Source organism: Tamandua tetradactyla, chromosome 7 (assembly GCF_023851605.1).
Source record: "Tamandua tetradactyla isolate mTamTet1 chromosome 7, mTamTet1.pri, whole genome shotgun sequence".
In the NCBI taxonomy this organism is placed as follows: Eukaryota; Metazoa; Chordata; class Mammalia; order Pilosa; family Myrmecophagidae; genus Tamandua; species Tamandua tetradactyla.
The window spans coordinates 69,041,171-69,061,078 of record NC_135333.1 but is presented as its reverse complement, the minus strand read 5'-3'; the positions used below and the strand labels follow the sequence as shown (position 1 = coordinate 69,061,078).

General features: G+C 51.2%; 2 protein-coding genes across 3 annotated transcripts; one reads left to right on the top strand and one right to left on the bottom strand.

Moving 5' to 3' along the window:
* Window positions 1-56: 56 nt before the first annotated feature.
* PTMS (parathymosin) lies at window positions 57-6,417 on the bottom strand. Its single transcript, XM_077168206.1, has 6 exons — window positions 6,376-6,417; window positions 4,331-4,876; window positions 1,324-1,395; window positions 1,006-1,084; window positions 787-848; window positions 57-612 (listed from the first exon to the last, which is right to left on the bottom strand). The coding sequence occupies exons 1-6, from the start codon at window positions 6,415-6,417 to the stop codon at window positions 562-564; spliced, it is 852 nt and encodes a 283-aa protein (XP_077024321.1). The 3' UTR covers window positions 57-561.
* Window positions 3,833-19,605, top strand: MLF2 (myeloid leukemia factor 2). 2 transcript variants are annotated; one of them, XM_077169874.1, is made up of 9 exons: window positions 3,833-3,913; window positions 15,651-15,728; window positions 16,028-16,154; window positions 16,385-16,420; window positions 17,032-17,085; window positions 17,492-17,620; window positions 17,794-17,953; window positions 18,546-18,758; window positions 19,027-19,605. In XM_077169874.1, the coding sequence occupies exons 2-8, from the start codon at window positions 15,679-15,681 to the stop codon at window positions 18,731-18,733; spliced, it is 744 nt and encodes a 247-aa protein (XP_077025989.1). In that variant the 5' UTR covers window positions 3,833-3,913; window positions 15,651-15,678; the 3' UTR covers window positions 18,734-18,758; window positions 19,027-19,605. The 2 variants fall into 2 exon arrangements, with proteins under 2 accessions (XP_077025989.1, XP_077025988.1); XM_077169873.1 differs by lacking the exon at window positions 3,833-3,913 and adding an exon at window positions 14,835-15,046.
* Window positions 19,606-19,908: the final 303 nt, after the last annotated feature.

Genomic DNA, 19,908 nt, shown 5'->3' with positions numbered 1-19,908 from the left:
CTCCTCCTCCACTCTTTTGGGTGCACTGGTGTGGCCCCGGGAAAGCAGGAGACAGGTTAAAAACAGAAGCGCGACCGTTTCTTTATTAAATTATACAAAAAGGGGAGGGGAGGGGGGCAGCTCTGGGGCTCGGCCCCAACCCCGGCCCCACCCCGGCCTGGCGCTGTCTGAGAGGAGGGGATCTGAGGGAGACCCAGGGATCAGGCAGGAGAGGGATGGGGCAAGAAATGAGGCTGGGGGATGCAGAGGTGGGTCGAAGCTACTGGAGAAGGGATGGACTTTGCTGGGAGGAGGGGAGAAGAGATCAAGGAAGTCAAGAGGAGCAACTGGGGACCAGCTGGGGCGCTCAGAAGAGCAGGTCAGGAGGTGGGACAATGGCTAGTGAGGACAGATGGGTGGTGTCTGAAGAGGTGGAAATGACAGGCTGGGGGATAGATGGGGGTGGCCGCTCAGGTGTGGGGCCCAGAGCAGGGAGCCAGGTGAAGAGCGGCTGGGCTTGTCAGCTCCCATCCCACCTCCAGGCCCCGAGGGGCCTCCCACCCCAGCCCGTTGGCAGGGGGCTCATGCCGATGCCCCATTTTCTGTCTTCTGCCGCTTGGGATCTGCTTCATCCTGCAGAGAGGGAAGAGTTGGGGGCGCTGTAAAATGGGAGAGGGGTCTCCCCCTGTTCCAGCCCTACTCCAGCCCCCGCCCGGGCCACCACAGGGATCTGGGTCCGAATCCAGAGAGGTTCCAGCCCCTTCTGTATCCCTGACAGCCCCTCAGGCCCCGCAACCCAGCCCAAACCTCCTCTTCAGCAGCTCTCTTCAGCGCGGGCCCTTCGTCATCCTCTTCTTCTTCTTCCTCATCTGAGGAGCCAGAAATGGGTCATTGGGGAAGGGCAGGAAGCCCCAGCAGAGACCCCCTGAGGTCGCCCTCTGCCCTGCTTCAGGTCTTCGAGCCCACCCTGACTGTGTTCTGTGCGGACCTGCTTTTCCCGGCCCTGCCACTCCTTCCCCTCCCCACCTTCTTCTTCCCCTTCATCCTCCTCCTCGCCGTCCTCGGCAGTTTCTTCTTCTTCCTCCTCAGCTCCGTTCTCTTCCTCCTGTGGGGGCCAGGAGAGGGAGCAGGGTCAGGCTGGCAGTGGGTTCCCATCCCATCCCAACCAGGGGCACCAGGTGAGTAAAGGACTTGGGAAAGGCCTGAGGGTGGGGCAGTGGGGTGGGAGGGGCCAAGGAAAGGCAGAGCCCAGTAGCCCAGGAAGGTAACTGTGAGGAAGGGTGAGACCCCCGGGAGGGGGGCAGCTGGGAAGGTGTGGCCGCCTCCCGCCTGTCCCCTCCGCACCTCCACCACCTCTTTCTTTCGCTCTTTCCGGCTTGCCTTCTCCTCCACCTTCTCTTTCTTCTCCTTCAGGTCCTGTAAGGGAGAGAGAGGTCACCTTTGAGAGCCACACATGATCTGCAGCCCCCAACTCCCTCCAGCCCATTCTCTGCAGGGAACTTGGGGGAGAGTGGAAGGGAGATTGCAGCCACACTGTAGAGACGGAACAGACATGCCTACGTTAGGGCCAGTAAAGACTGAGCCCAGAGACCTCCTTCCCCAAGACCAAAGCGGGCAGAAGAGAAAGTCTTGAAGCAAAGGGGAGTGGGCAGCCAAGGTAACTGATTCCCACCCCCATCAAGTTTTCTTCCAAACCTCTCTGGCTGAGAGTTCTGCTCAGCAAAGCAAATCCCCTCCATCTGCTTGCAGCCCTCAGTGCCCTACTCCCCCTTGATGTCCCTCCACCTCCTTTGCCTGCCCCCTCCCACAGCCTGCCCAGCACTGCCTTTTGTCTACATTGGGGGCCTTTTCCTGAGTACTCTCTCCTGGGCTCCCTCCAAACTACCCCCTCCAGCTTCTTCAGCCTTTGTTTCTCTCTCTGTCTCCCTAATCCTCATACTCTTACTCAGCCAAACACCATAGGAATAGGGAGAGCACCCCAGCCCAATTACCAATACCCCTCTACTTTTCCTCACCCCTACCCCCAAACAGCTGACACAAGGCCAAATAGTAACCCCCCCCCCCCCCCACTTCCTGGCAGTGTATGTGGGAAGGGAAAAGTAGCCTTTTCCAGTGCAAATGCATGAAAAATAGGATAAAAGGAACGGAAGGGAAAGAACATCAGCCATGGAAGACGAAGAGAGAGAGAAGAAAAAAACAAGGCCCATGTCTGAGGTGGGATGGGAATGCAGACAGGGAGGTCCCCATTCGGAGTATCCTCCCAGCCTTCCACCACTGCCCCCTCTCCTCCAAACCACAAGATCCCAGCAGGCAAAGGCCTGATGTTCTATTCTGATGTGGCAGAGGAGGTCGATGCTCATGGAGAAGTCCCCTGTGGACACTGCACCTGCCCTTCCAGTTCAGATTCCAGTCCTCTCCCCGCCCCACCCCTTGGCAGGCACCGAGTGACACTGTGGGTGTCCCTGTGTGATCTGATCTGGTGTTGATGTGCAACTGCATGTATCTGATTCCTTGTGGAGGGAAGTTTTCTGTGTGAGCAGATCGCCCAGGGCAAATGTGTCCTTTCTGGAACAGGATGGGGGATAAGAAAGGGATTAGTAGATGACAATTTGCTGGCCCGGGGGGACACTCAATTCCCTTCCCCTGTAAGGGGGGGGGGGGGGCAGCACAGAAAACTTCACCTTCTCTCCCCCACTACATTTCTTCTTCATCCTACTTCACTGTCCCCATTTCTTTGCCATATCATTGGTGTGGCACTTCTATTCTGTGGGCTTTTCCTTACCACCTGGGACAGAAGATCCTGGAGCTAGTCAACCTCTCTCTGGGGGGCCCAGACCTCTATATTGCCCTGGCCTGAGTTTGTTGTCTGGGCTGATGGAAGGAGGGGGAGTGCAAGAGAGGGAGGGTGAATACCAGAGTCCAAAGTCCAAGGGGCCGGGATCTCTCCTCCCCTGACCTGTCCTTCTGGTCACTGTCCTTCTATGATCCCCCTTCCAGAAGGGTATGTGACCTAAGCCCTAGGTCTTGTGCTAATCAGCTCTCTGGCCTCATTTACTCAACACAGGCCCACACACTGACACAGACTGACACCGATTCAGAAGAGCAGCAATGGATAGCGCGCCCACACAATCTGGAGACACATGGCCCGGTGTTTGGGCATTCTGGCACTCACTCTGGAGACAGCACCAGAGCACAGCAGAGCCACTTGGCACTCACAAAGCAGCAACATAGCTCCAGAGCATGACATCTCCACATGCACACACGTAAGTGACACGGGCAGTCCCACACGCTTGCTGGATTTCAGACATACAAAGACACCTACTCAATTAAGTCACATGCCACCACACACACTTATACCGAACCGGAGGGCCATCCAGGCACACCTTGTGCGATAGCAAACACACCCGTCTCCCACGTTTTTAATCCCACAGGTTCTCCCTTTTTACCTCTAAGGGCTCGGGGCCGCCTGTGTGCCAGCTCCTCACACCACCCCCCTACACCAAGGTCGGGCCCCCAGCCCCCAAACCCCGGCGGCATTAATTTCCCAAAGCGACACTCCACGCGTCCCCTAGGGAAATTAGAAGGCGGCAGGAAGAGAGGCAAGGGCAAAGGTGCGGAGCCGGGCGGGGAGCTCATGAGGTTAAGGGCAGCTCCAAGCAATGCCGAGCCTCAGCTTTTTCGAAGGCTATGTCTGCCCCTCTTCGAATTTTGTAGGAATTCAAGATTCTTTAAGTCGGGGGGAGTGGGAGCAAACGGAGAGAAAGGAAAGCCAGTGGAGGAGAGGGAATGTGTGTAGACGGAAGGAAAGGAGGCAGTAGCTATCGGGGGAGGGAAGCGAGACGGTCGGGCCGCGAGGGGAGGGGCCGAGAGGAGTAGCCTCCCGGGAGAGTCCTGTTTACACTTGAGGATCTCAAACCGCTTAGCAGGAGGAAAGGTGAGGTCAGCATGGAAAGAGACGGAAAACCAGGCGCGGGATGGGGAAGAGCAGGAGAGGGAGCGCGGTGAAGTGAGCCGCCGAGAGCGCCGACGGGAAACCAGACGGGGTAGAGGGCGGCAAGGTTGGGCCAGGCGGCCGAGGGGTGGGGACCGCGGCGGGGCCGAGCGCCGACTCGAGCGGCGAGGCCGGAGGCGCGGCGCGCGCGGGGAAGCTAGAGGGCGCTGGCGGGAGCCGCGCGGAGCGGGGTCGGCAGCGCCAGGCTGGGGAGCGGGGGGGCAGGGCGCGGCGGGGTCCGCCGGGACCTGGGCGCTAGGGCCGCACGGGGCCGTCGGGGGAGGCCTGGGGGCGGAGGGCAAAGCCGAGCGAAGCCCGGGGACGCGCGGGGTCCCGGCCTGCCGCTGCCCCCGCCCGTACCTTGGCGCTCAGCTCGGCCGCTGCCTCCACGCTCTTCTCCGACATGGTGCCGGGGCCGGGGCCGGAGCTGGCGGGGAGCCGGGGTCCCGGGGCCGGGACGAAGGAGCCCTGGACGGCGAAGAGTGGCCGCGGCCGGAACCTGGCGCGGTGGCGGCGGCGACAGCGGCAGCGGCGGCCGCTCAGCAAGCTGGGTTTCTGGAAGAGGCGGCAGAGGCGCGCGGGGTGGGGCGGGGGTGGGTCTGGAGCGGAGACCCGCAGGGCTGCGGCCGTCCGGAGGGCGGGCGAAAGGGCGGTGCGGGCGATGGCCGGCGCGCTCTGGCCGCGGTCGCTCAGTCTTCGGCTCGCCACCCACGCACCAGCAGAGCTGCCGCCGACCAGCCGCTGCCGCCCCCGGGAAGAGAACCCGCTTATAAGGCGGCGCTGCCCGACGGGAGGGGCTTCCCAGGGGTGGGGCAGGCTGGAGCTGGGAGGAGAGGAGAGGGGAGGGGAGGGAAGGGGAGGGGGATGGAAGAGGAGGTTGGAGAGGTGGGGATAGGAGGATGAAAGCTAGGGGAGGGAGAGCGAGAGAGGCGGGAGGGAAGACGGGATCGGGAGGGGGAAATCGAGAGACTGACAGTCGCTGAGAAAGAGGAGTGGGGCGCGGAGGTGGGAAGGGGTGGGGTTCCTGCAGGGAGGGATCTCTTCGAATCCTAACCTACTGCCTGCGAATGTAGAGTCTATCTTTTGAGGGCGGGCTGGAGGGGTGGCTAGAGTCCTACTGACCCCCCAAAACCCTGAAATTTTGCCAAGGGGTAAAGGGAAAGGCAGGGCAGGTATCTGAAAAAACCAAAAGCTTAAAGAAGAGGAAGAGGGTGGGAGAGCTACTTCCACATCAACGCTGGATTGCCCCTCTCATCCTTGGTCTACATTATCTCGTGGTGGCCTTGAGAGAGGATGGGAGCGCAGAAAAGGCAGCCCACCCTTCTTTCTCTCCCGAAACTGACATTCGGCGGTCCTCCTTTCCTGGCTCTTCCTCGGGATCGAAGGGCAGTCCGAGGACCCCCAGTCTCCTTTGCTCGGCCCACCTCTACCCGAACTTCCACCCCTCTCACCTCAGTTTTCTTTGCGTGGTTCTTCTATTTTCTTCTTCCCACTTCTTTTCTCTGTTCCCAGACTCCCTCCTTTACCACCATTTATATCTGTATCTTATTCTTCTATCACCTCCTGTCCTCTTCTCCTTTACCCTCCCATCTCTGCTTTCTTTCCTGTTCTTGTCTTATCTGACTTTGTCACCTGGCCTTTTGACTGATTTTCCTCAACTCTTCATGTCCCTTCCTCTGCTGCCATCTTCCCCAGGCCTTTCTATGTTGTATTTGCCTCCTTGGCAAGGGGTCCAGGTTTGGAGGTCCAGCCCCCACCTGTTTCACACATGCTCAGCTCCTCAGCCTCAGCCTCCTGGGGTCATTTTGAGAAGCTTGGGATTTCAGGAGAGGACAGGGACCGAGGGGGGGGGGCATGTATTAAAGGTCAGGAAGGTGGTTGAAGTAGAAGGCATTCTGAATTTGTCACCATCATTATACTTCATCTTTATCATTTCCATTTCTTAATAAACTTTGATCAATCATCATCATTATTTAGTATTTGCGTGCTTAAATACACCATCTTTTGATCCCTTGATGTACACACTTCCCAATTTCTCTTTAAGACTCTTCTGTTAGTTTCTAAGTCTCGGTCTCCTCAAAGATCTTTGGGCTCCACCCGAGTTTTTCCCTGCCCGACTCTGCCCATCTTTTCTCGGAGATCTTTCCATTTTCCTCTCGCAGTCTGTTTTTCTGACTCACTCGCTGATTCTTTAGTGATCTCTCACCGTCTCCATCTCTGTTCCCCTCTCTTGCTTCATTTCTCTTCTTCTCCCCCCTCCTTCGCTCTCCCCCCCCCCCATAGTATCCCTGTCTCTCTCCCTCCCCATCAGTCTCTCTTTCCTCTCCTCCCTGCCCTCCTTCCCCCTCCCTGCTTTCCACCTCCCAGCCCCGCCTGCGGTCTCGGACACCCTGCTGGGCTCTTACCCCGTTGTCCTGGTAACCGCCCCCCACTCCGGTCACCTCCATTCCCCTCCCCCCTCCAATCACCGCCACCAACAACCTCCATCCACCTTCCTCCTATTTTTCCTGAGAACCAATAGAAACCCTGTTGCCAGGTGGAATGCTCATTTGAATCAGCCAATCCAGAAGCCTAACTCCTTGCCCTGCCTTATATGGGGATGTGAGGAGGGCCACTCCCCCCACTCCAGCCCCATTGGGGACCAGCCTCTCCAATGTCCCGTCTCCCGGCCCTGGAGAGAGCTAGGGACCCTCCCTCTCACCCTTCTATAAGTGGCCTGGCCTCCCATTCCTCTAACTGGGACCATCAGGGTTAGTGTGCTGTGGGCTGGACTGTGGGCTGGGCCTCAGGGCCCGGGGGTGGGAATGAGGTGTGATCAGGGGAGGGGGGGCGGAGAGAGCCGGGAATTTTGCCCAGGGAGGGGTGTCTGGGAGCGGAGGCAGCTGCAGTGGAAAATTCCTGGGAGATGGAGAGGCAGAGAATGGGAATCCTGCCCCAGGGCCCGAGGGAGCTTCTTGAGAATCTAAGAGTGGACACAGGGGTCTTTGCACTACCTGGAAAAGATTGAGGAAGCAGGAGACTTAGGTCTAATTCCCTTTCTGCATGGGGGAAGCATCTTCAGCCTTTCCTGTCAGGTTGGACAACAGACCAGTCTCTTGAAATCTTGGCTTCAGGCAAAAGAAATCTGAAGTGAGACTTGGGATGAATTTGGAGTGAGTGGGAAGCTGAAAGCCTACCCTCATGGTCCTTGGGGTTAGTCTCTGGACCTCTGGGGCCAACAGCGTTAGATGATGCCAGCCTGTGTTTGCTCCTTTGTATAGAACTATTTCTGAGGCCTTGTGGAGGCTTGTCTATTCCTAGAATTCTATTACTCCATGGTCATAATCTCTCCACTAGTTGAATGAGGAAACCTGTTCTTTTTACACATTTTCTGGAGGTGGGAAAAAAGATGCCAAGGGAGGCCTGATCCCCCTGAAAACTCCCAACTTCTGGCCTGATATCCTCAAAATCTACCTAGCTACTTTGTGGAAGTTGTTCAATTACAGTTATTACCATCTCAGACTTAGTGAATCTTTCCTTCTAGTTTCCTTTTTTTTTTTTACTTTAAATTTTTATTTTTATTTTTATTTTTTTTTAGTTTACCTCCTTGTCTGATAGGTAAGTGCTAAGAAAGACGTAAGTATCATTAAAGGCATTAGTGGATAGAAAACTAAGAGTTGAGCCATCCCCCTTCCTAATTTTATGTTACTATTATTTTTTATCCCCAGCCCACTCCCAATGACCTCATTTTCTATCTCCTATTTTTTCTTTGCTTTAAAAAATAAAAAACCTTTTCAAAACTCAAGTCAGTGGAGAGTTAAGAGGAGATAGACAACTAAAGACCTAAACTAGCCTAACTTTGATCAGGAGTATGTTGCCCCCTGGAGAGTTAAACAAATAAAGAACTCCTCTTCAACAACAACCCCAGGGTAGAGCAGCACCAGTCAGTCACATCCATTAATATAACCTATTGCACCTGAGTAGATTTAAAGGCAAAGACTTTCTAGTTTCCTTTTTTGCCTTCCTTGTCAAACTTGAACCCTTGCACTTCGACAAACTTTTACTGAGCTCTCATTTGGAGATAGGCATTCTACCATGTGATGGAGATACAAAACTGAATACAAAAAGACCTGGCCCCTACCCTCAAGGAATAGATGGGGATGTCTATGCAGGGCCCTCTTTCCACGGTCAGACCAGGTACACACTGTCCCATCCTCTTGGCCACTCCTCTTCTGGAATGAGGAGAGCCTCCCAAACTCTCCCGACTTTGCAAATCCTTATCCATTGTTCCCATACACTGTTCCCTACTCGAAACAGCCTTCCTCGGTTCCTCTATCCTCACTAACGTCCCCTTTCTCTAAATTTCTGGGTCACAGTACTAGTACAGCCCTGGACACAAAAGAAGAAAAGTTCAATCAATCATCACTATTTCCTAGCCCTGAGACTACTCTGGTCCCTTTACTTAATCTCAGAGCCCTCTCACCCTTCTTCTTCTTCTTCTTCTTTTTTTTTTATAAACTTCTTTTATTAATTAAAATTTTTTTTTAACTTTTTAAAATTGTATAATATAACAGATATACAAAGTAAAGAAAGGAAAAGTAAATAATTTTCAGAGCACTCTTCAATAAGTAGTTACAGGACAGATCCCAGAGTTTGTCATGGGCCACCATACCATCATCTCGAATTTTTCCTTCTAGCTGCTCCAGAATATAGGAGGCTAGAAGGAATAAGTATTTCTTTTTTTTATCATTACAATCGCCTTTTGTGTGTGTGTTTGTGTGTGTGTGATAAATAACATATATACAAAAAAGCGATAAATTTCAAAGCACAGCACAACAATCAGTTGTAGAATAGATTTCAGAGTTTGGTATGGGTTACAATTATACGATTTTAGGTTTTTACTTCTAGCTGCTCTAAGATACTGGAAGCTAAAAGAAATATCAATTTAATAATTCAGCAATTATACTTGTTTGTTAAACCTTACATTCTCTGATAACTCCACCATCACCTTTGATCTTTCTATCCCACTCTGTAGGGGTATTTGTCGCCCTTCATTTTTGAGCGGGCTGGGAAAGTATTTATGCTGCCAGGATACTGGTTTGCCTCTCTCTGACCTGAGGTTTTCTAAGGAACTACTATATGCAGTTGGTCCCTGTCTGTCTATTTTGGCATGAACATCAAACCAAAATTTCTGTGTGGTTTTTCTACTTCCCCATGAACTTTCTCCCCAGCAGAAAGGATGGTTTCACCATTGTTAACTCTCCTGTGGATTTTCTGATTGGCTTTTCTTTTGGGGGGGGGGGTGGGGGGGTTGCTGCATGGGCTGGGAAATGAACCTGGGTCTCCCACATGGCAAGCGAGAATTCTACCACTGGACTACCCTTGCACCCCCAGACTTTTCTTATTCTTTATGCCCTCCTTCAGGACTTCCTTCATTTTTTTTTTTTTTTTTTTTTTTACATGGGCAGGCACCGGGAGTCAAACCCCGGTCCTCTGGCATGGCAGGCAAGCATTCTTGCCTGCTCTGCCACTGTGGCCCAGGACTTCCTTCATTTTTACACCAGAAAAATTTGCTATTGCCCAACCCTCCTCTTTCCTCTTCCATTTTCTCCCCCAAGTGCACTCTTTAAAATTTTTTTAATTAAAAAATTAATTTTTATTTTATTTTATTTTATTTTATTATTAGTATTATTTTTGGCATGGGCAGGCTCCGGGTCTCTGGTATGGCAGGTGAGAATTCTCCCACTGTGCCATCATTACACTGCCCACCCCCCAATTTTTTTTAACCTTTATAGGAAAAAAAACCCAACAACTTGTAGGTCCTTAAAAAAGTCCAGCAGGAAGACAACATTTATGAATGTTTTCCAGCGCTATACAATAAAACATTCTTTGGTGAGATAGTCTATATTTCACAGTCTAATATGTAGTGACTAGCCATATGGGGTATTAAGCATCGGTTCTGTGGCAGTGCAATGGCAGAACTGAATTTTATTTTATTTTGATTGATTAAATTTAAATAGCCACCTGCAGCTAATGGGTACAGCATACTGGTCAGCACCCCATTCGACCTTATCCCTGAACTACCTCTTCTTTTTCCACCTCCTTTTCCACATCCACCCCCAGTGTTCTGTAAATAGAAGGTCACAGAGTAACTCTGGTTGCTGCATTTAAGGTCATCTGGGTCACTGTGATACACTTTACTGTAGGTAAAATACTTGACTATAGGTAAAACCCTGTTTGCTCAGGGTTTCCACATTTTCACAGTTTAAATAGACTCTCTGGTTGTTCCAGAGAAAAAAGTAAAAATGAAAAGGTGAGGGAAAATAAGGCCAGGTGTGACAGCTAAAAACTTATTTCTCCCAGGAGTTTGTAAAAGGCTAAGGGAGGACGAAGTAGTGGCAGGAGGACAGGACCCTTCTGGGGGCGTCTGGTTCACAGGCCCTGTTCTCACTCTCCACAGCCCACCTGAGTTACTCCACCTTGCACTCCATTGGCTTTCAGTCCTGCTCCCAACACCGGCCACTCTCAAATCACACTGTCTACTTTCTTCCGTGAGGTCCCGAGTCAGCCCTCTGGTCATCTCCCTGGATCCTCCACGACTCCTCACACCCAACGCGTTCCACCTGAAATTCCCTTCTTTTTTCCCACTTCAGTTGAAGGTAGTTCCCTCCGCCCCTCACTCATGCCGAGGAGTCATCCGAAATCCACCTGCCCTATCTCTCCTGAAGTGAATAAACTACTTTTCTACCTAAAGTCCAAATAGACTGTTGTGATTCCCCTACCTAAAACCTTTTGTTAACTTCCCCCTGCTTACAGGATAAAGTCCAGAAGTCAAGAGGACCCTGCTTCCAGATTTGGCCTCTTATAACCTCCATAGCCTTACAGCTCACCATTGTTTCCTCAAAAGTTCTACTAAAGCTTTTTTTTTTTTTAATCTCACATTTCTCCCCAAATTTGGCACACCTCCGTGCCTTTGCACTGACCGCCTCTCTGTCTGGAATGTTCTTTCTGCCTGCCCCATTCCCAGCCCCCAAATCAGTTACAGACTGTTTGATTGAACTATTTTTGCCCTTTTAATATACATGTTTCTAGTGCTGTCTTCATCACAGATCATAACTGATGATGTTGGCCACCCTCAACCTCTTGGACAGAGACCAGCCTTATTGTCATTTTATCTCTAGCATTCAGCACTCTGCCTGGCATGTCATAGGAGCTCAGCAAATGTTTAAGGCCTTGAACTACCACACCATTAGTTCTGCCAAGGTATCAGGCTCTGATCATTAACGCCCGTGTGAATCACAAGTGATACTGTCTTTTGCAAAGTATCTGCTTGAAATGATCCAAGGGCAATAGAAAGTTCTCGTTATGATTGGAACTCCAATGCTCATGCATTAGTATCTCTGCCCCAAGATGGCCTAACATCTAATATCTAATGGCCAAACTACATATGAAATTCACTTATTCTTGGTGCCCATAGCTCATTCAGGCTTAGGTAGTTAGCTTCCAGTGGCAGAACTTCCAGATCAGTTATCCTGTGTAGCCTGTGATAAGGATTTTCCAGCCGGTTACAATTTCTGTTCACTAGCAGTGTGGCAAGTGGCATGGTCATTCATTTCTCATTCAGTCCCCAGGCCATTTACCTTGGAGTCAATCTTGACTCCCTTCATGCCACACATCCAGGCCATCAGAGAATTCTCTTAGTTCACCTACAAGATATATCCAGACTTTGACCACTTCTCATCAAATCTGCTTCTATGCCACCCTCAGGAATCATCTGGATTATGGCAACAGCATGCTAAGAAGTCTTTCTGTTTCTCCTGCTGCCCTCCTAGCCTGTTCTCCTTTTGTAGGCCTTACAAGGACTTATGTGGTCCCGCGTGATCTGGCTTCCTTCTTCCTCCATGACCTTGTCCTCTTTCACTGCTCTCTTCTCTGCATTCACACCAGTCTAGACACATTGGCTTCTTTGTTGGATAAGTATACTTCTGCCTCCGAGGCTTTGCACTTGCTATTTCCTCTGCTCTGTATGCTCTCGCTCCAACTGTGTCCTTCACTTTATTCAGATCTCTGCTTACATCTCACCTTATCAATGAGGCCTTCACTGTCCAACCTATATAAAAAGGAAGTACCGCCTCCCAGCTGCTGGCCTGTGTCCTTTCCCTCTTCTATGCTGCTTTATTTTTCTCTATAGGATTCCTGTATCTCCAAAGCCAGGAACAGTAGCTGACATGCAGTAGGCACTCAATATTTGTTAAGTAGATGTGGATACAAAAACAAACTGAAAAGTTGATTATAAAAAAATGCCTCTGAGTCACTTTTCAACCTCATTTTCTCCACCTGGGGGCACCTTAGCCCTAATTTTTAGGGTTTTATCTCCTTCCGACAGCACAGCACACCATATGTACAGGTTCACTCACTTTGGCTCCAGCAGGAAATTCAGTCTTTCCTAACTCCTGTAACATCATTGTCCTACCCTCAGTCTGTTCACATAACCGTCTGGGATTGGTCTAGCCGTGTGACCTCACATCTGAAGAGGGCCTCTTTTCTGGCTCAGCTCTACCCTTTCAAGGACTTCCTGACTTTGGCTCCATCAGGCAGAGCAGTGAATGTAGGGACTACTTTGTTTCCTTTCCCATTGTTGCTTGCCCACCTTTGTTAAGCCTCACCCCACCCCCGGCAGGGCTCACTCGCCTTCCTGCATCTTATCATATAGGGGACAGTCCAGAGACTGAGAAATTCCTGTTCATCACAGTCCATCGGACAGAGAAAGAGGGAGTGAGGGAGTCAGAGGGAGAGGGAGAGAGTGGTGGGGAGAGAGGAAGGAGGGGAGAGAGGGAGAGAGACAGGAGGGAGGGAAGGATGACAAGGAAGAAGGAAGATAGACACACAACTCTGGCTATGGGGAGCAGAAAGGTTACTTGTAAAATTACATCCCCTCCAATTCTCAATTCCTAATTCCTGGAGTAGATGGCTGTCTATATGGTATGTTCCCTGGGACTCTGAAAGTGGTCTTTTGCCTCTCCTCCTCCTCCATCCCCATTTGTTTAAGGATTTCCTTTTAACCTGGGGAAAAAAACAGATTTGGAGCTTTGTCTCTTTGTTAGAAGCTTAGCTGTAATTGTAAATACTCCTAGGAGAGGTAATACATTGATTTAAAATCATGCAAAGGTAGAAGTGTTTGATACCAGATCCTTAAGTTTTGGAAAGAAGAGAAAGGGCTCTAGGCACCTAAAGGCAGTAGGTAGAGGACACTAGGCAACGGGAAAAGAATAAAAGGAGGCAATCTAGAAGTTAAGATTCATCTTCAACCCAATTCTGTTGAAGGTGAACATGATGGGCTAGGAAGGGAGAAGCTGGAAGGTGGGGGAGCACACTTAGTCAAGTCTGGGCTGCTGGGCCCTAACTGGGTGACTCTGGATCACACGTCCAACTGCTTCTGTCTGGGACATGAAGAAAAGGACACTGTGAATGTCCACGAAGACAGAGCATCTGGAAGATAAACTTAAAATATTTTACCAAGTCTCTTCCTCAGAAATATCAATGAAAAACAACTTTTCTTTCTTTTATTCTGCCTCTGTCTTTCTCTGACTTTCTTCAGCTTTGCCAGTCAGTCTTCTATTTCTAATTATCTGTCTCTGTTCCTTTCTGTCTCCACTACCATCTTTTCCCCTTTAATAATGATCAAATCTAAAGAAACCTGAAAAGACCTACTCCCAGTACCTTTTCCTGAGTCACTAGAGACACCCCCCCACACACACACACACACTTTCTCCCCTCAGGAGTTATTGGGAACAAATTTTTCTCATTGGGTCAGGCTCCACACAGCACTAATATGGCTAGCATCCAGAGTAAAGAACCAGGGAGAGCTCGAGTTTGGATGAGTCTGGTTTAAAGTCTATCCTAGACAGTTCAAATCCCCTGACCTCAAGGGGGAGGGCCCTTATTTCCAGCAGAGCCAGCTTTTATGCAAGACATTTAGTATGTCAAAGTACCAGTCTTTGGCCTTGGGGTCAGGTCTCTTGGGCCCTGTTTTTAGCCCCACCCCTGGGTGATCTTTGTTAACAGATCTCCACCCCTTCCTTCTTCCTTTAGACCCTTGATCTACCTACCTAAATATAAGATCAGTGCAGGCCTTGGCGCTCTTGGGAAAGGCGGGTTGGGGAAGGAAAGGGGAGATGAGCTCTAAACTAAATGTTTCAGACCTAGAGAATTTCCCCAGGTCGACCCTTCATAGATGGGTAACTGAGGGGTCCCCGAGGGGCTGCACTCCCATCCTGGCCGAGGAGCGCCATCTGGCGGTCAACCCACCCCCCAACCTGGATTCTCTGCCTAGCCAGAGTTATCCCCGTCTGGGCTAGATCTGGGCGTGAGAACTGTCACCTCCTCCCCTCCGTCAATCAAGGGGCCCCGCCCCTGCCTGGAACGCTCCTCCTCCCGAAGGGATTAGCCCTAGAGAACTGCCTCCGCAGAAATGCCGCCCTTCCTCCATCCCGGGATGAACACTTCCCCTGTAGCAAATCTGCTTAATGCTCCCCCCGGGGATCTGTCCCACCTAGTCGCTCTCAGAGAACCGGTCCCTCCCCATGGAAATCAGCCCCAACTCCTCTTCCTCCCCCGAAGGGAACGTGCCGCGCCCCCCACCCCCGCCCCGTCCGTCCCGAGGAATCGACTCCTTCAACCCTTACTGGAGCCTCTTCCTGTACACGGAACTCAAATCCAGGTTATTCACGAGGCCTCCCCTCCCCTCGTCCCCAGAGGGCCCCGCCCATCTAGGCTCTGCTCCCTCGCGCCCTCCCCCTCCTCTCCCGCGGGGTCCGGGACCGTCGCCCCACCCTCGGCAGTGGGCGGGAATCCTTCAGGCCCGGCCCCGGGGTGGGCGGTCCCATCGTGAGGTCATTTCCGTCCGGGCCTGGCGGTGGTTCGGGCTCCGTGGGCAGAGGGCGGGGGTACCCGGTGGCTGCTGTGGGAGGAGGCGGCGCGGGAGACCAAAGAGCTCAAGCCCAGACCAATCCCGCATCTCGGGCCGCAAACCCCGAATTTGCTCCGCACCAAGAGGCGAAACCTACCGATGGGCCGCTGAGCCCGAATTGGGGACCGGTGAGGCGCGGACAGAGCGGGCAGCCGGGCCTGAGGCGGGAGCGGGCCCGCGGGGCTGCGGGATCTGGGAGACTGGGATGCGGGGAGGGGAGAGGGTGAGGAGAGAGATTCAGGCCTGCCTCTCCTGCTCGCCCAGCGGCGATGCAGGAACTGGTTTGGGGCGCCGACCGGCGCGGTGGGGATAGCGAGGCCCCCTCGGGGAAGACTGGGCAGTAGCTGGGTGTGAGGAGGGGGCGGGATGGTTGGGGTCGTTAATGGACCCGAGGACCTGCACTTGAGATTCTCATCCCGAACGTGGCGTCGGGGAGGAGAATGTCTCTTGTCAGGGTTTTGGGAAGAGGATGGCTTCGAATGGAGGCAGAAAACTGAGAAGCTTGGAAATTTTTTTCCACGGCCCTCAATGAAAAAGATTTGAAGAGCTCTTCCCTCTCTAGAGGGTGGTATTGAAAACCTGGAGAAGGGTCTTCCTGACGTTTGGAGGGCTAGTTGCAGCATTTGAAAGGGACGGTGCTCTGATAGTCGCCGCACTAAGAGATCTTACACACTGAGGGCGTGTGCAAAAACCCGGCCATCCCCAAGTATCTGAGTCTTCCCATATTTTCAGCGTGGAGCCCCCTGGAGCTAAGAGCAGGATGTTCCGCTTCATGAGGGATGCCGAGCCTGAGGATCCCATGTTCCTGATGTAAGTGTTCCCTCCCCCTCATGCTCTAGAGCACTCATCCCACTCCACTTCAGCTTCCTGAGTGCTTCAGGCAGACATCTGGGTTCTCATTGCTGGAAATGGCTGAACTGGGAGGATAGCTGGATACTCAGCTTCAGCTCCCACTTAAAGGGAAAGTAAGCTGTATTTGTACACTGTTTTTCCTGGCACTGTTTTTGTGTTTTCTTCTTTTTTTTTTTTTCTTCTTTTGTGGGGGGAGATGGGAGGTGTTGACTACTTGGCTCTTCGAAGGCCTTTCATACTGTATCCTCACTCTACAGGGACCCTTTTGCTATTCACCGTCAGCATATGAGCCGTATGTTGTCAGGTGGCTTTGGATATAGCCCCTTCCTCAGCATCACAGATGGCAACATGCCAGGGACCAGGCCTGCCAGCCGCAGGATGCAGGTAACCATGCTGTAACATACCTAAGACCCAAAGAAGAGTTGGGTAAAGCACTTCATTTGTCTTAGCAAATGAAATGTCCTTCTAGGAGTGCAGGAATGGGTCTAGAAAGAGGGCTTTGTGATCCTCTCTTGAGAAAAGGATGGAGAAAAAGTTGTGGCCATGGGCCTGGTTTGGGATTATAATGAAATAGGGTGTTGACTCTAATTTCTGTTCTTTATGTCCTGTTGTAGGCTGGGGCTGTTTCCCCCTTTGGGATGCTGGGCATGGTGAGTCCTTATCTTCCTTCCATCTCAGACACACACTATAACTTTTAGATGTTATTTCCAGATATGCCTGTCTGGAATAGTCTCATAGGTACTCCAAGATCTTTTCTTATAGTGTACACAAAGCTGAGCCACTTGGGTGCTATGAGCTCTGTGAGTTAAAGATGCTAACTTATTTACTGACTCCTATGTTTCCTTGAGTCATACATATTAGGAACATGTAATTATCTGGCAGGGTTTGTTCTGTTGAGGAGGAAGGTGCAGTTGAAGGACCAACTTGAGATAGATTTTAGTAGATTTTTAAAATAATGTCATTCCTTATCTCCTTATAGGCTAGAATCCATGAACTTTGGCTTGCTTCCTAAAGATAAGGGGAAATAGGTCAGCCAGAGAAGGATAAGGAAAGTTGGATCAGAGTGGCTGTAAAGACTGAGGAGGAGACTGGCAGCATATAGAGGGGAGCCTTCAGTAATGGAGAATGAGAAAGAATAGTCAGTAGATGTAAAAGAAGAAGAGAAAGGGAATTTGTAGCCTGTGGCCAGGGGTTACCCAAAAAAGATCATATCTGAGCATTGACAATGGTTTCCTAACTCTTTTCCATTTCTTTCCTCCAGTCAGGTGGCTTCATGGACATGTTTGGAATGATGAATGACATGATTGGGAACATGGTGAGACTCTTGCCCTTCCTCAGGTTGTTGTCAGTGATAGCCCACAACACCTCCAGTCCTCTGAGGCAGGAGTGGGAAAGACACTAGGGAGGCAAGAGTGGGAAAGACACAAGCTGAATAAAGGAATTCAACCCAGGCAGCACCGGGGTCCTATATCTGTTCTCATGCCTGAGTGTGAAGAAGCAACAGCACTCTTGTTAAGAGTTGATCTCTTAAGGGCCTTCTTGTTTATTGTAGGGCCCAGAGGGGTTTGGGGTGGGGGGGATGATGAGGACTGATATTTTCTCAGTTTGTGAAAAAGATGTGGGCAAGAACAGGCACCTTCTGTTCTTGGGGATTTGTGAGATCCCTTCTTCAAAGAGGAAGCTCCATCCCATTTAGGTCAGTCCCACCATTTTCTCCACAGGAACACATGACAGCTGGAGGCAATTGCCAGACCTTTTCATCCTCCACAGTCATCTCCTACTCCAATACGGGAGATGGTGCCCCCAAGGTCTACCAGGAGACATCAGAGATGCGCTCAGCACCAGGAGGGGTGAGTTTGGGGGCTTTCCTGACCCACAGAAGGTAGCATTGAGTGGCACCCACAGAAAAACCTTAGGTTTTTCAGGTTTGGGATTTGGGCTGTTTGTTTGTCCTGGGCTAGTGTAGCTTAGCCATGACTTTGGAAGGGGCAACTGAGTGTGCTACTTTCTATCTTTGTCTCAGATCCGGGAGACACGGAGAACTGTTCGGGATTCAGACAGTGGACTAGAGCAGATGTCCATTGGGCATCACATTCGAGACAGGGCTCACATCCTGCAGCGCTCCCGAAACCACCGCACAGGGGACCAGGAGGAGCGGCAGGACTACATCAACCTGGATGAGAGTGAGCCAGCCTCCCTGCTCGTTACCCTTCCCCATCCTGTCTGCAGCCCAGCACCTTGGGCTTCAAGATCTCATCAGCTTTCTCTCCTGACCCCCATAGATATTTCTTGGACAGAGTGTCTGAGATGGGGGAACTCCTAATTTTTACCTCACTTGGAACCTTATCAGCTAAGGAGCTGAGCCAGGTGCTGGCAATGTCCTCACTAAAATGGGACAGACTTTGTCACCTGAGTCAGATATTACTACTTTACTCTTCTCCGTCTGGATTAGTTTTTTACTTTCTCCTTCCTTTACTTCAATTTTTTCAAATCAACAAATGTGAAATACTTACTGTGTTCATCGGACTGTGCTTGTTAGCTAACTAAATAATTGTCACATTCTTGATTTCCTAGTGGTTATGCTATAGGCCTACCAGCAGGTTCCAGGACTTTGATATGAGAGAAGTAAAGAAGTTACTTCCCTCCTCCAGCACAGCCCCATCCACATGCTTCCAGTGCTGGCCCCTGTGTTTTGGTCTTAGAAGGCTCTTGTGTCTGCCTCTAGGAGCCTTAAATGTACTTAGGCATCAAGTCTGGTCTCTCTGTACTCTCCAGGTGAGGCAGCAGCATTCGATGACGAGTGGCGGAGGGAGACATCCCGTTTCCGGCAGCAGCGCCCTCTGGAATTTCGAAGGCATGAGGCTTCAGGTGGTGGGGGCCGAAGAGCTGAGGGGCCTCCTCGCCTGGCTATACAGGGACCTGAGGACTCCCCCTCCCGACAGTCTCGCCGCTATGATTGGTGAGGGCCCTAGGCCCTCAGTCTCTCTTGTAAGTCCTGGAGGGGAGGAGTTGGAATTGTAGGGTGTCATACGTGGGATTGGGGGGGCGGAATGTTCACTGTGCACACTCCTCTGGTGTTGTGCCGTGAGGCAGTTATGGCACAGGTTCCCACCAGATACTGGCTTTGATGAATATGTTGTAGTTGGTACCGAGAGGAGGGACAATAGTCTCTCTGAAATAGGGGATTGAACTGTAGCTGCTGGCTTTTAGGTTTTCTCTTCCTTCTGATTTGTGTTCATCTCTCTTCCCCTTCCAGGTACAGACTGTGAGAGGCTGAGAAATCATCCCCTGAAATAACTTGACCCTCTCCAACTTCTAACCCCAATTTAATATTAAATTAACAGGCAAGCTGGCCCCCACCTCTCCCTGGGGGTCTCAGGGAGAACTCCTCACTGCCCCCTTTACCTACTTTTTCCTTCATTAATCCCCTTACCATGATGATTCCACTTCTCCTGTGTCTGCTAACTTGATTTTTTTACTTTACTGCTCCATCTTTGAACCTCTTCACCTCCCCCTGTCTGCCTCTGCCATGCATTGAGGAAAGAGTCTTTGGGGATGAGATCTGGGTCTAGGGCTTCCTCCATCCCTCAGCTACCCTGGATCTTTGCCTGCCTTTTCCTCAGAGGCCATTGCAGAGGCTGTAGCCCTTGTCCAGGGCTGTGGAGGGAGAGGACTGGTCTTGTTCCCAAATCTTTCCCTCCCCTCCCCTGACCCAACCACACACACACACATACACATCATAAAAATCTTCCCTACCCCCTTCCCTGCCTTTATTTTTGATTTGTGCAACTTGTTAACTAGGTGTTTATGGAATAAAGGAGAATGGAAAAAAAGACCAAGTAGAATTCTGGCTGTACTTCCAATCTTTTCCTTATTCAGTTGCAGCCCTCCTATCTTCTTCTAGCCACTTTCTTACCCTCCCTCCCATCTCTGTGGTGGCCTTCTAAACTGTGAGTTCAAGTGTGATACCTCGGTGGTAATGACAATGGATTGTCGAACACTGCAGGTGAGGGCAAGTAGTGGAACTCAGCCAGGTTAAGCTAGGGGCGTGAAAACTCAAACAACTCCTGCTGGCTCTCTCTCACTTTGCTGTCACTTCAATCTCCAGAGGGAATGGAGGGCATACCTTGTAGGTGCC

Excerpts from the sequence above, each read along its gene's own strand:
- PTMS (XM_077168206.1), bottom strand. The coding sequence starts at position 6,417 with ATGGAGGTGACCGGAGTGGGGGGCGGTTACCAGGACAACGGG. Across the intron at positions 849-1,005 it reads GGATGAAGGGGAAGAAGAAG|ATGAGGAAGAAGAAGAAGAG; the intron begins GTGGGGAGGGGA and ends CTGGCTCCTCAG. Across the intron at positions 613-786 it reads AGAGAGCTGCTGAAGAGGAG|GATGAAGCAGATCCCAAGCG; the intron begins GTTTGGGCTGGG and ends CCCTCTCTGCAG.
- MLF2 (XM_077169874.1), top strand. The coding sequence starts at position 15,679 with ATGTTCCGCTTCATGAGGGATGCCGAGCCTGAGGATCCCATGTTCCTG. Across the intron at positions 15,729-16,027 it reads GAGGATCCCATGTTCCTGAT|GGACCCTTTTGCTATTCACC; the intron begins GTAAGTGTTCCC and ends CTCACTCTACAG. Across the intron at positions 16,421-17,031 it reads CCTTTGGGATGCTGGGCATG|TCAGGTGGCTTCATGGACAT; the intron begins GTGAGTCCTTAT and ends TCTTTCCTCCAG.